At 35.6% G+C, this 15,660-nt stretch overlaps 1 protein-coding gene across 1 annotated transcript; it reads left to right on the forward strand.

Annotated features, from left to right (window-relative positions):
• Positions 1-1,544: 1,544 nt before the first annotated feature.
• EQTN (equatorin) lies at positions 1,545-13,997 on the forward strand. Its single transcript, XM_045840468.1, has 7 exons — positions 1,545-1,563; positions 1,801-1,908; positions 5,482-5,568; positions 8,890-8,940; positions 10,161-10,220; positions 12,982-13,132; positions 13,785-13,997. Exons 1-7 carry the CDS (start codon positions 1,545-1,547, stop codon positions 13,963-13,965), a joined length of 657 nt encoding a protein of 218 aa, XP_045696424.1. The 3' UTR covers positions 13,966-13,997.
• The last annotated feature ends 1,663 nt before the right edge of the window (positions 13,998-15,660 follow it).

Genomic DNA, 15,660 nt, shown 5'->3' on the forward strand with positions numbered 1-15,660 from the left:
TAGGGCTGCCAGGAGAAGAGGAAGAGCAAGAAATTAAAAACTTATTTGAAAAAATAATGAAGGAAAACTTCTCCAATCTAATGAAGGAAATAGACTTCCAGGAAGTCCAGAAAGCTCACAGAGTCCCAAAGAAGTTGGACCCAAGGAGGAACACACCAAGGCACATCATAATTACATTACCCAAGATGAAAGTTATGGAGAAAATATTAAAAGCAGCAAGAGAAAAGGAGACAGTTACCTACAAAGAAGTTCCCATAAGACTGTTAGCTGATTTCTCAAAGGAAAACTTGCAGGCCATAAGGGACTGGAGAGAAGTATTCCAAGTCATGAAAGGCAAGGACCTACATCCAATATTACTCTACCCAAAAAAGCTATCATTTAGAATGGGCAGATAAATTGCTTCCCAGATAAGATCAAGGTAAAGGAAGCCCTTATTATCATCATCTCCAAGCCCTTATTATATGAAATGTTAAAGGGACTTATCTAAGAAGAAGATAAAAAACTATAAACAGTAAAATGACAACTATCAACAACTGAACCCCCCCAAAAAACAAAAACAAAAACTAAGCAAACCACTAGAACAGGAAAAGAATCACAGAAATGGAGATCACATGGAGGGTTATTATCAGGGAGGTGGAAGGGGGAGAATGTGGGGAGAAAAAGGTACAGGGAATAAGAAGCATAAATGGTCAGTACGATATAGACAGAGGGAGGTTAAGAATAGTATAGAAAACAGAGAAGCCAAAGAACTTATATGTACAACCCATGGGCATGAACTAAGGGGGATGAACACTAGAGGGTAGGTATGTGGTGCAGGACAGATGGGGGAAAAGGGGAGAAATAAATTGGGACAATTGTAAGAGCATAATCAATAAAATATACTTTAAAAAAGAGTGAAAAAATGGTAGGTACAAAACAGACAGGGGGAGCTTAAGAATAGTATAGGAAATGTACAACACATGGACATGAACTAAGGTGGGATGCTGATGAAATTTGCAAGGTGGAGGGGAATAAAAGGGAGAAAAAATGAGAACTCTAACAGCAGAATTAATAACATATATTGAAAATTATTTTTTTTTAAATCTAGGAGACCTCAAGGATCATTTCATAAGTCACATAAATGTCTAACTCCCAAGTTGTGCATCTGAGAGTATTATAATATTAAATTACATATTGAAAAATAATGTTGAATTATATATAGAAAAATAATTGAAAAATATTTTTTAATTGAATAAAACTCTGGAACCATGAAAACACATTTTTTAACTTTTGAAGAAAATTTATAATGGTTTATTTTTTAAACTAAAGGCCATGATAACACCAACAATAAAGCAGACATCTGCCTGAGTCACAAGCGTTTGGAAACTGCTCCCAGCATTCTTTCACGCTGGTGGTGATGTCACAATTTCCCAGCCGTTCCAGCACTTGCTGGACAACAGAAAGGCAACGCTGAAGAGACACAGTTCACTAGTGATCCTGTCATCCCAATGAATTTTATGTTATTTACTTTTTTATTTGGGGTATTTTCCTCAGGCATTAGTGGTATGACTTCCAATAACAAAGGTGAGTAAGCATTTAAAGCTTTCACAGACATAACACAAGAAAGGTGACCAGTTGTCCTAGAAAACTGATATATAACAATCTTCTGTGGGATAACAAAGGAAATATGTAGAAATGTGGTATCATTTAGAATTGAAATCTCTGCCTCAAATTTTTTATGAAAAGAATGTGGTTAGAAAATCAAGTAGTAAAAGAAGTGAACATGCACTGAATCTACAGTGTGTCATATTTTTTTTTCAGAGTCTGATATGGTACCTATAATTGATGAAGAAAATAATGAGGAAGAAATTAAGGATAATGTTACTGATAATGAAAAAAATGACCATCATTTTACAGATACAAAACAATGTAAGTCTTTAAAGTGAATAGCAATACATATATAAAAGCTGATTATATTGGTTTGATTTAACTTTTTAAAAAAACTATAATCATATTATTTTTTCTACTTCTTAAATAGTAATTTACCTTATAGATGTTTCAGTATGTAAAATGAAATTTTTATTTTCTGCAACTTTTTCATGACATGTTATGAAGTTTTACAAGGTTCTCTTGGTAATTGCCCATAGTCACCATAGGCTTCATTATAGCATTATGGTTATTTATTCACATGCATAACAATTGACTTAATTCTGTGGCAAGTTAACCAAAATTTATTTGGAGTTGTATATGAATTTCCTAGGGCTGATAAACGAAGTAACACAAACGGGTGGCTCAAAGCTGCAGAAACTTATTCTCTCACAATTCCAGAGGCCAGAAATTCAGAATCAAAGTTTTTACTCCACCATGCTCTCTCCAAAGCCTTTAGGGGAGGGTCTTTCCTTGCCTCTTCCAGTTTCTGGTAGCTACAGGCATTCCTTGGCTGCAGCAGCAGAACTCCAATCTCCAACTCATTTTCATGCTGCATTCCTCCTGTGTCTCTGTGTCCAAATTTCCCTCTTCTCCTAAAAATACCATTTATCTCAGATTAGGAGCCCACCCTAATCCAGTGTGACTTCACCTTACCTAATTATATCTTAAATGACCCTATTCCCAAATCAGGTCATATTCAAGGTTTGGGGGGGTTAAGACTTCAGCATATGTTGTGGAGGATGGAGGGACAAATTTCAACCCATAACAACATGACTTTGAGGTGTGTGGGAGGACTATTAAAGTTCATTCACCCTCCTCATATAGGTTTTCTTTCCATGTTCTTATAAGGTCTACCATTCTAAAAAGTAAAAATTTAATAAGAAACTCTTGTTAAAATTATTTTAAATTAAGATTAAATCTAATTATTCTGGGTTCTTTATTAACATTAATCAAAGAAAAATTAGAAATACATATACACTCAAGTCCTTTGAAAACTATAGTCAATTTGTATTTTTTTTGGATGAATTGTTATCCCTTTTTTATATGTGGAAATAAACAACTCTAGTGCTCAGAGAGGTCAATGCCCAGGTTTCATAGATACCAAGAAGGCAGACAGGAGTGGTGTTGAATTGGGCTGTTTCTACTGTGTGCCAAACAGTTCAATCATTTCCTTTTCAGGGAAAAACTCTATCTGAAGTAACTAGAGGGTAAATAAATCAATAGATTGATGGTTACTTTGATTAAAGAAAAAATATTTCTTACACACACACATATTTATATAAAAATATAAATGGGCCCTGGCTGGTGTGGCTCAGTGGATTGAGCACTGCTCTGTGAACCAAAAGGTCACAGTTTCAATTCCCAGTCAGGGCACATGCCTGGGTTGCCAGCCAGGTCTCCAGTAGGGGGTGCGAGAGAGGCAACCACACATTGATGTTTCTCTCCCTCTGTCTCCTTCCTTTCCCCTCTCTCTAAAAATAAATAAATAAAATTTAAAAATATATATAAAAATTAATACCAGCATTTAAAAAAACATAAATGGAATCATAGTAAAGAATTGTGTTATGACTGACTCTTCTCATTTCACAACTCTGGAATTCTTTTCACATCTACCTCATTATTTTTAATGGACATATAATATTGCATAAAGTGATGTTCCATAATTTATCCACTGTCTTATAAAGAATTAAATTATGGGAAGCTTCTTCCTTGAATGCTCTTCTCATATACTCTCGGGTATATCTCTTTTTGGATATGTCAAATTTTGGGATTGCTGAACAAAGAATAAATCCTTTAAAATATTGATAGATATCACCAAATTATACCTACCAATTTGTATCCCCTGAGAATGCTCCATAATCTCACCTACAATAAATACTGTTAATGATATTTTGTGAAGAAGTGAGAAATTTCATTAGTGGTTTTAATTTGGACCCCAATTATTTGTGCAGTTGAATATTTTTCTCTGTACTTATTGGGCATTTAATTTATATTTCTGTGGTTTGTCTGTTTTTATCTTTGGCCCATTTTGCTATTAGATTGTATTTTCATTTATATGTAGGGGCTCCTTTATATTTGGTATATTAATCTCTATGGTAAAAGTAACAAGTATCTTTTTCTCAGGCTATTGCTTATTTTTAAACCTGTTTTGGTATCTTAGTCACACAGAAAATTTTAAACTTTATAAAATCAATTTTTTATTAATTCCTCTATAACTTCTATATTTTGTATCATGCTTAGAAAAGCCTTAATCAATTACATATTAAATTATTTTTGCCCTGGCTGGCATAGCTCAGTGGATTGAGCACGGGCTGGGAACCAAAGTGTCCCAGGTTCGATTCCCAGCCAGGGTACATTCCTGGGTTGCAGGCCATAACCCCCAGCAACCGCACATTGATGTGTTTCTCTCTCTCTCTCTCTCTTTCTCTCTCTCTCTCTCTCTCTCTCTCTCCCCCTCCCTCCCTTCTCTCTCTAAAAATGAATAAATAAAATCTTTAAAAAAATTATTTTCCTACTTTTTTGTTTTATATTTTTACTCTTAACTTAAATCCAGTTATTTTTATATATGGCATAAAATGTGTTTTTTTTTTTAAGGAGAATCACCAAATGTCAAACATCAATTCCCTACGATGCAAAATTCACACTTAATATAATCTAAATTCTCATTTGAAATTCAGTCAATTGCTACCTTTATGTTTCTTTGTTCTGTCATTCCTTGCAAAATACCACATGAATAGTAGGCTGAAATTTTCTTTTTTTCTCCATAGATCTAGCTCAAAAACTTCTTAAAAAATTATGATACATTAACAACACAGTTGTATGTGTGTGTGTGTGTGTTCTGAGAGTAATACTTATATACATATGTTTTGAATACATATACATATATACATTCATGTATATATAAAATTTTCTGTCATTTTATGAGATTTTGGAAAAAGGATATATATATATATATATATATATATATATATATATATAGTCAGCCATCTTTTTCTCATTTATTTGACTCTGGTTAGGTGAATATGCCCATTAATTTTGAATTATAATCAACCTCACTGACAACTCTTAAGAGCAGGATCCTTTATGTACATATTTAAATGTGAATGTACATAGGAAACCTTGGTTGTATTGAAAATATATGCTTTAAGCTGAACTGTTCCGTAGTTTAACAAGATTCAAGGGCAAATGAATGCTTCTTACTTGACTTTTTGATAATGTGAATTCATTATCAAATGTAGATGTGAAAATATTATACATCTACAAATATACTTCAGAACTAATTTTGCACTTCAATATGTTTTTCCATAAAGTCCTCAATAATTTCTTCTCAGAAAGTCATTAGCAAAAAGATACTAATTTAGCTCTTTTCTTCATGAATTGTGTTTTTAAACTTTGTCCTACTTCCTTATTTTATATATGAAGGATGTCCCAAATACCTTATTATTCTTTTCCTGCAATTAGTCATTGCATATGTTTTGTTTTATTTTGTTTTAAATCAGATGGACAAAAATGTAAAAGAACAAAAGGTGTAAACTTAGCTAGCAGCTGCAAACTTTTGTCTTATGATTTTAGATGTGTTCACAACACAAACTCCAAATGGCACCCAGTCTGAAATATCTGTGAAAGCAACAACTGATCTGAGGTTTGCTCTAAGAAACTGTAAGTACTGAAATGCAACACTGAAAATATGAAAAGCCCTTAAAGCAAGATTTCAAAACAGCAATACAGAATATTGCATAGAAAAAAGATTTTAAGAGGAGCTAATGTCAGAAGTCTTAGTTCCTAAATAAGGAGACTCCATGTCTATTGTACTGATAAATTCAGAAGGCAAGGAGGTTCTTATATTTCTTAGGCTCATATTTTTGGTTTGCATGAAAATAAAACTTAATTTAGGACTAAAAAAATTATATGTCTTTCTTAGACACATATTTTTACTGCTCTCTACTTTATACGCTCAGCTCCAAATGTTATTTCCTTTTTTTACCTTTCCACCAAGCCTAACTACTTGATAGATGAATTTGGAGGCCAGTAAAAGTCTCCAAAATACATATAACACATCTTTTACTTTGGTGTGTTTCTGGCAATGGAGATTTTAATTGGTAAAAGACAGACTCAGTAAGCCTAATTATTAGTACAGCTACTTGATAATAATGGAATATTTTGAGCAGTTTCAAACACTGGGACATTTCAAGGGCATACATTAATTAGACAGGTAACTCATGGGAATTTTGCTTGTACAAGCAAACATCTTGAGTTGTTTGGGACAAGACATAAAGAGTCTGTTTAAGAAACACACCATCTCCTTAGGAGATGGATTTTTGAGGACCCATGGAAATTATTCCCAAACCCTAACTTCTGTTCCCACAGTTCATGTCCCCAAAAGATTGTCAGAGAAAGTTGGATTGGGATCCGTTGCTGCCATGTTAAATGGGGCTCTGACAGTGGGAGACATGCTGATGTGGATGGGACATTCTAGAGGAGGAAGCCCCCAAGGAGAGTGGAATCTCCAGAATAATTCTGAATAACAATTCCTTCAGTCCCTGAAATTCTGAGGGAAAGTAGCTGAAGCAATCCAGACAGTCTTCCCCAATATGGCATAAGAGGATTGCATGCAGAACCTAAGGGTTTCTGACCAATTGTTCTAGTCCTGCCTGAGTCGATGTCAACTCTGGTAACATTCTCTTGTCCACCCTTTCATGCTGCAGTTTCGTGGGTAGACTCGGTCTGAATTCACTCTGCCTCTCTGTTGAACTCTGCCTCTGGTGGGATTGCCTGTACTGCATATCGGACATTGTTGAACCCTGTAATAAGCAAAGTTAACTGAAATTACAGGCCAATTTCATGGGGCGAAATACGGTCCTCCAGTCACAGCTGTCCCCAGATACTCTTTCACTGACGTACCTCCAGATGGACACATTACAGACTGAAATACGTACTAAATCAGGCCTGAAGATCCTCGACTTGTGGTCCCAAATCCTTGTTTCCATAACCCCGTTTTCGGTAGTAAACACGAATATGTTTCCAATTCACATGGAAACTGATGTTGCCTCCTTTTTCTTGTCTTTATGCTAACAGCAACCAAACTGTCCTGGGCTGACAGTATCATTTGAAGGTCTGTGCAGGGATGGTCGGAGACAAAGTATCTAACCCAATGGGTCTTTCTTACCTCCAAGGGGAGCTTGTCCCCCCCAATCCCGGCTTTTCCTCTTTCTTGCATATATTATAGGCATATGAATCGTACCTCAGGCAAAAACTTTATTTTTTCTTTCACCTCCTTTATCTAAAAAAATTGTCAACATCTTTCTCTGTTTTTTTTTCTCCTTTTCTTTATTCCACTTTTTAGCTTAAATACATGCCAAATAATAAATGTTGAGTCCATGTTTCTACATGCTGATAATCCATTATCCCTTTTCCTAGATAAACTCGTCAATGAAACAACTACACCACCTTCTGGAAAATCCAGTGAAGATCATTCTAAAAACAGATTTCAAAGTATTAAAGTTTCTACACTGTAGTCATACCTGGAGCATATCATAATATGAGTAATAATTTAAGTTGTTTCACTACTCTGAGTAGTTCATAACATAATTGCATGCTTAAAGAACTTGTACTGCTACAATTTAAAATCACTCTAAAATCTTTTAAACTGAAAATTTAAGGGTCAATTTTCAGATTATATGACAAGGCATACAAAGTAAGCTCTTTTTATGATACAATTTTATTTTAATAAAATGTATTTGATTTATACTTACACCTATAGTTAACATAAATATAGGTATAAGTTTATTTTATATAAATATGTAATACATTATAATATAACTTTTAATAATTACATAAAAATTTCTACCTACTTAAGGAATAAACTTTTCTCTGCATGAGTCAATTATTAGTGTTTCCGAAGATTATTTGGGGTGGGTGGGTGGGAGTAAGAGGTTGCAAAATCAAAATCATCATTTGACTTTCCTGCCAAGAGTATTGTCCCTTATAAGGTATTTGTGAAACCATAGCAACCCAGGATGGCTTGAATGAGTGGTATAATTGAGGACAATGAACATGTTGTTACATGAAACTCTATTTTCTCCAGTTCATGCAATACAAGTATGTTCCCAATATGATTACTGTAAATTCATTTGCATCTTTAATGCTACTAAAAATAAAAATAAAAACCTATTCAGTGTCTTTGATATATTTAAAAATAGAAATCTGATCATCCTGGTATCTATCTCCCTTCTTTAATATCTAGTAATTTACACTGAAGTTTTAATTTACTAGAAGTAAATGAAGAAAAAAAGGATAAAGAACCCTCTGAGGAAAAAATATTCAAAAATTTAAAGTTAAACACTGTGGGCATGCCTAGAGCATATCATTACATGAGTAAAAATATAAGTCTCACTACTTAAATATGGGATTACACTCTAACTTCTAACTAGGCGTTCAAGTCTGAAATGACCTGCATTAAAGAACTTTTCACTCTCATCTCTGGTCACATGCCTAATCCACATTCTTCCTTCTAGACCACCAGAAGTTTAAGAGCTTACACATCCTGCTCATGATTTTGAGTTTGCTCACAGTGGAACGACCACTGTTTCCCCTTGTTGCCTGGCAAACAATTCCTAGTCCTATGCACCTGTACTGAAGCATCATCTCCCTTCTGAAGGGTATCCAACTTTTGCAAGTTGATTTTTGTCCCTCCATGCATACTGCCTGTGTGTTCCCTTCAAAGCCATCATTATCCTGCAACATAATTTACAGTGATTCTTACTGCTTTCAAAGTCGAGAGTGTTCCTTGAGTGTTAAAACTGTCTTGTTCATTTCTGTAACTTCAGTACCAACCATAGGGTCTGGCACATAGTACAAGCTCAGGGTTTAACTATTAAATGTCTAAACTAACAAATGAGTGAATGAATGTTCTATCACAAATTTACTAAAGCCAAATTACCTTATTTTGTCATCCTGTTCTATTTTGTTTTTTTCAAACAGATTCAACCCAGGGTCCAAATGAGCCTGCATTTTGGACAATGTTAGCTAAAGGTAAACTCATAGTAGTTAGGTAACTGGGAAAATGTTTTGTTGTACTAAAGTCTTATGTAAAAAAGCCAAGATCTGTGTCAATAGTTCTAATACTAGCAATTAATGTCAACATTTTGCTGCCATCATGGCATGTAATAACAAAAGCAGAACAAATCCAGAATGTCAATCAAGTGCTTTGCTTCTAATTCTCCCACAACTAATTTTATGTTTCTACAGCTTATCAGTTTACAATCAATTTATTTATGATTAAAAATTTTAAATAAGGATCTTGCCCAATATAGTCCCTCTTTGTGTTTGGAGCACAAAAGCACATCGAAATGCAGGAATAAAGGCAAAGTAAATATCAAAACACATGCAAGCATAAAATTAATGTATGTATCATAAATATACAAGTATACATTATAAATGTAATGTGAATATCATATGTGTATATGCACAACATATGTATATGTAAATGTAATGTAAATGCATGTATAAATATATCACACATATATGTGTATGTATTACAAATGTAAAATATATACCATATCCAGTTGACTTTCATTATTTGCATATTCTGTATTTGGAAATTTACCAACACCTAAGGTTTATTTGTAGCCCCCCAAATTAATACCTGAAGCACTTTCCAAGTTACATGCAGACATGCTCAGAGCAGCCAAACATTTTAATTGCCTATTACTAACATTTGCAGCTGAGGTAGAAAAAGGCAACATTCTGCCTTCTTTTTTTTCAGTTCTCATATTGTAAATAAGTGTCATTTTTGTAATCTATTTAGTGCTACATGTATTTTCTGTTGGTGGTATTGCTCTTTAAAATGTCCCCTAAGTGTGGCATTAGATACTAGTTAGTGTTTCATAGGACAAGACAGCTGTGATGTATGCACCTCATGGAGAAAGTGTGTGTCAGGTGAGCTTTATTTAGGCGGAAGCTAGAGTGCTTGTTGACTGTGAGTGCAATTTAATGGATCAGCAATATATACTGAAATAAAATATCTTTAAACATAAGCACACATAAAACAAGGTTTTGTATTGATTGTTTGATGAAAATGTTGTGACCTCACAGGAACCCGACTAACCCTCTATTTCCCCTGGGATTATAAAAACATCTACCATAAATAATGAGAGTAAACTGTATATATTATACACACACACACACACACACACACACAATTTTAGTAAGTGAATTTTGTTTACCATAACACCAATTTACTGTTTTAACAGCTTTAAATGAAACAAAGGGGAATGAAGAAGCAAAAGATCAATTATTTCAACCAGTTCCAAGTAAGAACAAAATACTTCAATTAAATGAGAACATAAATACTTGCACACAGGTAGTGTCTGCACAGTGACACTGTGTTTCTGGTAAGGTGTATGTGTGTGGGCAGGGTGGTGGCTGACTGAAGCAGAGGACATTTACCATTTTAGGAAAGTTATGGTTGTTAAGCCTGTTCTCCGGTTACCATATTGCATTCTACTATTTCTGTCTTCCTGTTTTATAACTTATGTTCCTGAAGCAGATGAACCAAATAGAGGAGTGGGCAAGTGAATAAAATATAGAATACAGTTTGTTTCTTTAATTGATAGACTCTGCATTTAGAGTAGTTTTAGGAAAATTGAGCAGAAATTAAAGAGAGTTCTCATATATTCCCTGTGCTCAGTTTCCCCTTATTACCACCTTATACTGGTGTGGTTCAGTATTTATAATTTGTGAACCAATATTAATACTGTATTATTAACTAAAGTTCACAGTTTACATTAGGGTCCACTTTTTGTGTTATACAAATGTGTTTTTTTAAATTTTTTTATTGTTGCACAATTACGGTTTTTATTTTGTTGTTGTTGTTCAATTCCAGTCAAACCTATGGGTTTTGATTAATGGAAATATCATGTGTCCACCACTGTAGTATCACAAAGAATAGCATTCCTGCCCTAAAAACCCTCTGAGCTCCCTTGATCCTTGTATTCCTCAGCCCTGCTTCTGGCAACTACTGAAATTTTCATGTCTCCATAGTTTTGCCTTTCCCAGAATGTCATATATTTCGGAATACATATACATTATGTAGTCTTTTCAGACTGGCTTCTTTTGCTTAGTGACATGCACGTAAGATCCCTCTATAGATTCCCATGGCTTGGTAGTCCATGTCTTTTCACCACTGAATAATATTCCACTGTATGGAGAGGTACCAGTTTATCCAGTCACCTGCTAGAGGTCATTTGATTGCTTCCAAGTTTCAGCAATATAAATACATGTATAAACATTCAGATGTAGGTTTTGTGAGGACACAAATTTTCAACTCATTTGAAATAACCAAGGATTGTGCTGGCTGGATTGTATAGTAAGACTCTGTTTAGCTTTGTAAGAAACAACCGAACTATCTTCCAAAGTGGCTACACTGTGTTGCATTCTAGCCAGCAATGAAAGAGAATTCCTGCTGCTGAATGCAAAAATTTTCATTAATGGATTAATCATATTTATATGCATGAAAGAACTCCTGATCTGGATGGAAATTTCATGACAAGGTAATATATCACTTTTCCTCAAACTTCTGTTTTGCGAATAAACCACTGAGAAAGAAATAGCCTCTGGTGCTGCATGGAAGGCCTGGCCCGTCAGTTCCGCGCTGTATTACTCGACATGGGCCGCCACCACGTGCCTTGCAGAGCTTCAAAAAAGGGGAGTGAGACATCTTTGTCTTAGGAGAGCTAGACATGGAATGACAGATCCTGGGACACTTGAGAAAAATTTTTTCTTTTTAAGTAATTAAATTGAGCATAATTGATTTTTAATCGCATAGCCAGTGCTTTACATACATTATGTTAATCCTCACAGCAGCTCCATGAAGTTGGTATTATCTCCATTTTACAGGTGAGAAAACCAAGGCTTACAGAGAGACCCTGTTCAAACTTGCCATTAGAGTTTTTGTAATTTCCAGTGGGAAGGAATCCCAAATCCTTCTCTGGTTTTGCCCATCACCTCAACAAACATGCGTTCTTTCCAAAACCTTTTTAAAAAGTCGCAAAGCAATTCAGGAGAACAGCCCATTTTAACATTATTTGCTTATTCCCAAAATAATCTGCCTCAAAGTCAAGATGATATTCTTTGACAACTGTACACATTTCACTCCACTTTAACAATTACTATTTTAAAAAATCAGAGCATACAGACATGGGAGCTTGTCATTGCTTATTACCAAAAACAGCATTACCTAGAAGAAAAGGAACACCCTTGAAACTCTTCAAGGATGTTGGGGGAGAGGGGAGAAATATTAACATTATCATTTAAAGTATTTAAAACTATCATTAAATAAATGTCCATTAAGTCTGACATATATTTTAAAAATATAAAATTTGACAGTAAAGATATATTTTCATTAATAGATTTCATAAAAAGACTTTTGACATCTCTGGATCCAGACATAATTTTTATTATATAACTTATTTTAGAAAGTTAAATAAGTTTTAGTTTCTTCCTTTAACATCAAATACATGAGGTTTGATCTCAGTAATAAAATGGCAAGTTCAGTTCTTCAGTCTCATGGAGAAAGCATCTGATACACCATCATATCAGCTTAAAAGAAAAATCAATGCATTTCCCAAGAGTCTAATTGTATCTTTCTCTCTTGAACAATGTGTGTAAATTCACATTTTTAATAGTAATCTCTTTAGAGTTTTGAACTGGTTTTTATTAGGGAGGAAGTCTGCTACATACACATATTGGTAACCTGTGTTTGAAACCAGATTTTGCCACCTAATAGCTCTGTGTCATGGGAAAATTCATAACCTTCTGTCAATCTGTAAACTGGAGCTGAGGACAGTTTTTACAAGGTTTCTGTGAAAGTTAAACTAAATAAGGTACTTGGCTGCAGCAGGTAACCTAGATCCTTCTCCTTTGCATTGCCTGTGGGTAGGGGAGTGAGCAGTGAGTACTCAAGAGGGTGAGGGTCTTTCTGCATTGGCTTTGCAACCCTTACTCCTCCAGAAAAAAATATGCTGGACAAACACAATTACTCTTTTCCATTGCATTGTCTTTCTTTCCTCTTAGGCTCTGATTTTAATGCTACAAATGAAGAGGAAGGGGTAGAGCAGCAGGATAACAAGTTAAAATTAATGCTGGGCATTTCATTGATGACCCTCTGCCTTTTCGTCATCCTCCTGGCAGTATCTAGTTCCCTGCTATACAAACTGAAAACAAGGTAAGTCTACAGACCTCTGGAGTCTCTACAACATACATGGTCTTACCCATGTCTCTGACTGTCAGGAAAACATAACTTTCAAATGTATCTAGAAGGCATTCAGTTGGCTCCATTTCCCCTATTCAGAAAGAAAAATACACTGTCTCTTACAGAATATCCCTCTTGAACATTTCCTAATATTTTAAATAAGCATCTAGATACAGGAGTACAATCTTTTGGTGTCTCTGGGCCACACAGTAAACACATAATTTTGACACATAATCACAAATAAACTCAGTGTTGTAAGTAAATTTACAATTTTGTGTTGGGCCGCATTCACAGCCATCTTGGGACACATGCGGCCCTCGGGTTGCCTACTGGACACCCCTGATTCTAGAACAAGAAATTGCCCTAATTAACTGGAAAGAATATAGAGAATCTGGATATGCATCCTTTTTTCATAGCCTTGAACAAAAGGGCTCATCTGTCTCATTCTCAGTAGCACATCTGCTTAGGGTCTAACAGTTTTCATTCATTTACATAGTATTATACCAAGTAACTGATATATTGGACAGAATTCATACACTGTTTTGATTTTTGTGATGCTTTTTGGGGTTGTGCTGCAAACATACACAATCTAAAACAATTCTTGACATATGTTTTCATTTTTCAGTTTTATAAAGAAGCATGAACGCGAGTATGCCATCAACCCGCAGCTGGCAAACCTGTCCTATTTTCACCCAGCAGAAGGCATATCAGATTCATCTTTTTCTAGGAGTGGTGGCAGCAGCACGGTTTTGGGCACAAAATCTAAAACAATGGATGCGATTTCCACAGTCTCAGATGAAGACTGAGCCTTCAGAGTGAGGAAGTCACCAATGATGAATAGGGGACTTTAATTTTTTTGTCATTAAAAAAGTATCTTTCTTTGTGAATCATATTAATGGCATGATTTGGAAACTGCTGAGGCATTCGCATTTTTCTGGTGTCTTGAAGAGAGGACATATTCAATAAAATTCATCTATAAAAATTATTGAATGGAAAAATAAAATAATTTAAAGTGTGGAAAACTCATCAGGTAAAAATAATCCTAGAAAGTGACTTATGAATAGTATTAAGTCTAGGTTGTTTCATTTTTAAATGTGACCATAATAGATATTTATCTTTTACCTTACTCGAGGGCATTTTGAGGACTTTCAGGGTGATCACCACAACTTAACACACCTTCCCACCCACCAAAACAAAAAGAATACACCTGTTTATGTTTTACTGGCAAAACAGTTGTGTCATATCAAGAGATGAAACTAAATTAATATTAGAGACTCCCAGCAGTCTTGAATTGTTTAAAAGTCATCAAGGCTGCTCTGACTCAGTGGCTTAGTTGGTTAGAATGTCATCCCGAATACCAAAAGGTTGCAGGTTCAGTCTCTGGGCAGGACACATACGTAAGTTGCCAGTTCCATCCCCAGTTGGGGCATGCATATGGGAGACAACTGATTGATGTTTTTCTCTCACATCAGTTCTTCTCTCCCACCCTCTGTTGTTGGGAGCCATCCTGCCTGGTTTTAGGGACTGTAGCCTTTGTCTCACAGCTAGAGTTGAGTGAAAAGGCCTTGGGGACATGAGCCACTAAGGAGACAGAACATTACCTCCTGGCAGGAACGCAGTCCCTGCCTCCCTCACTTCTCCCTGCTTGGCCCCGAGTAGATGACTGGTTAGCTGATGACATGTAAGATCCCTCAAAGGAGAAGGGACAACCTAAGACAGGCATTGTTGCAAAGGGCCATCAGGAAAGGACTTAGAGGTCTTCAGAGAAGAGCCAGAAAGACCCTCACCCCTTAGCTTTGTCATAGCCTGAGTCCTCAGTCTTTCTGAAAAAGTTTCCTAGTCTCTTGGCTGCTTTGCTCTCCCTGCCTGACTCAGCCTGGGAACTATGCCAGCGGCAGCTGTGACCTTGTACTGGAACAGACGACTCCCAGGGGTGAATCTGGCCAGAGAAAGAATATACATTATTTCCTCTGAGACCTGCTCTGCCCTGCTGCTATGAAACAGACACTTAAGCTAAAGCCAATCCTGACCAGAGACAATCCCTGTGTTTCTTTAACTATTATCTGTAAATGATGTCAGTAGCATTTTGAGCATTGGTTGATGAGCTTTATGTGTGTATCTATGTGTGTACTATGTATCTCCCTGTGAGCTGAACTCAAAAAAATGCAGGGAAGAAGGTGTTTGGGACCTTTTCCCTTTGAGGGACTGGTCACATTTCCTCCCCAAGCAAACCACACATTGGGCATTTTTATTCTAATCCACAACGACTGGGGAGTTCTGCGGGCAGAGCCCCCCATCATTCCATCTCTAAAATCAATAAACATATCCTTGCATGAGGATTTTAAACATCATTGGGGCTATTCTCACTGAGCAAACAATAAGAAAAAAAGATTTTTTTCCATTTCTAAAGTATCCATAAACATTTGAGATAATGTGTTTCAAAAGAAAAGAAAAGAAGAAGGGGTCTCAGCACATAATTTCTTAGAAGGGGATTCATGGAC

The sequence above is a fragment of the Phyllostomus hastatus genome, unplaced genomic scaffold, assembly GCF_019186645.2.
Source record: "Phyllostomus hastatus isolate PE091 unplaced genomic scaffold, TTU_PhHast_1.1 phas_contig_34, whole genome shotgun sequence".
Lineage (NCBI taxonomy): Eukaryota > Metazoa > Chordata > Mammalia > Chiroptera > Phyllostomidae > Phyllostomus > Phyllostomus hastatus.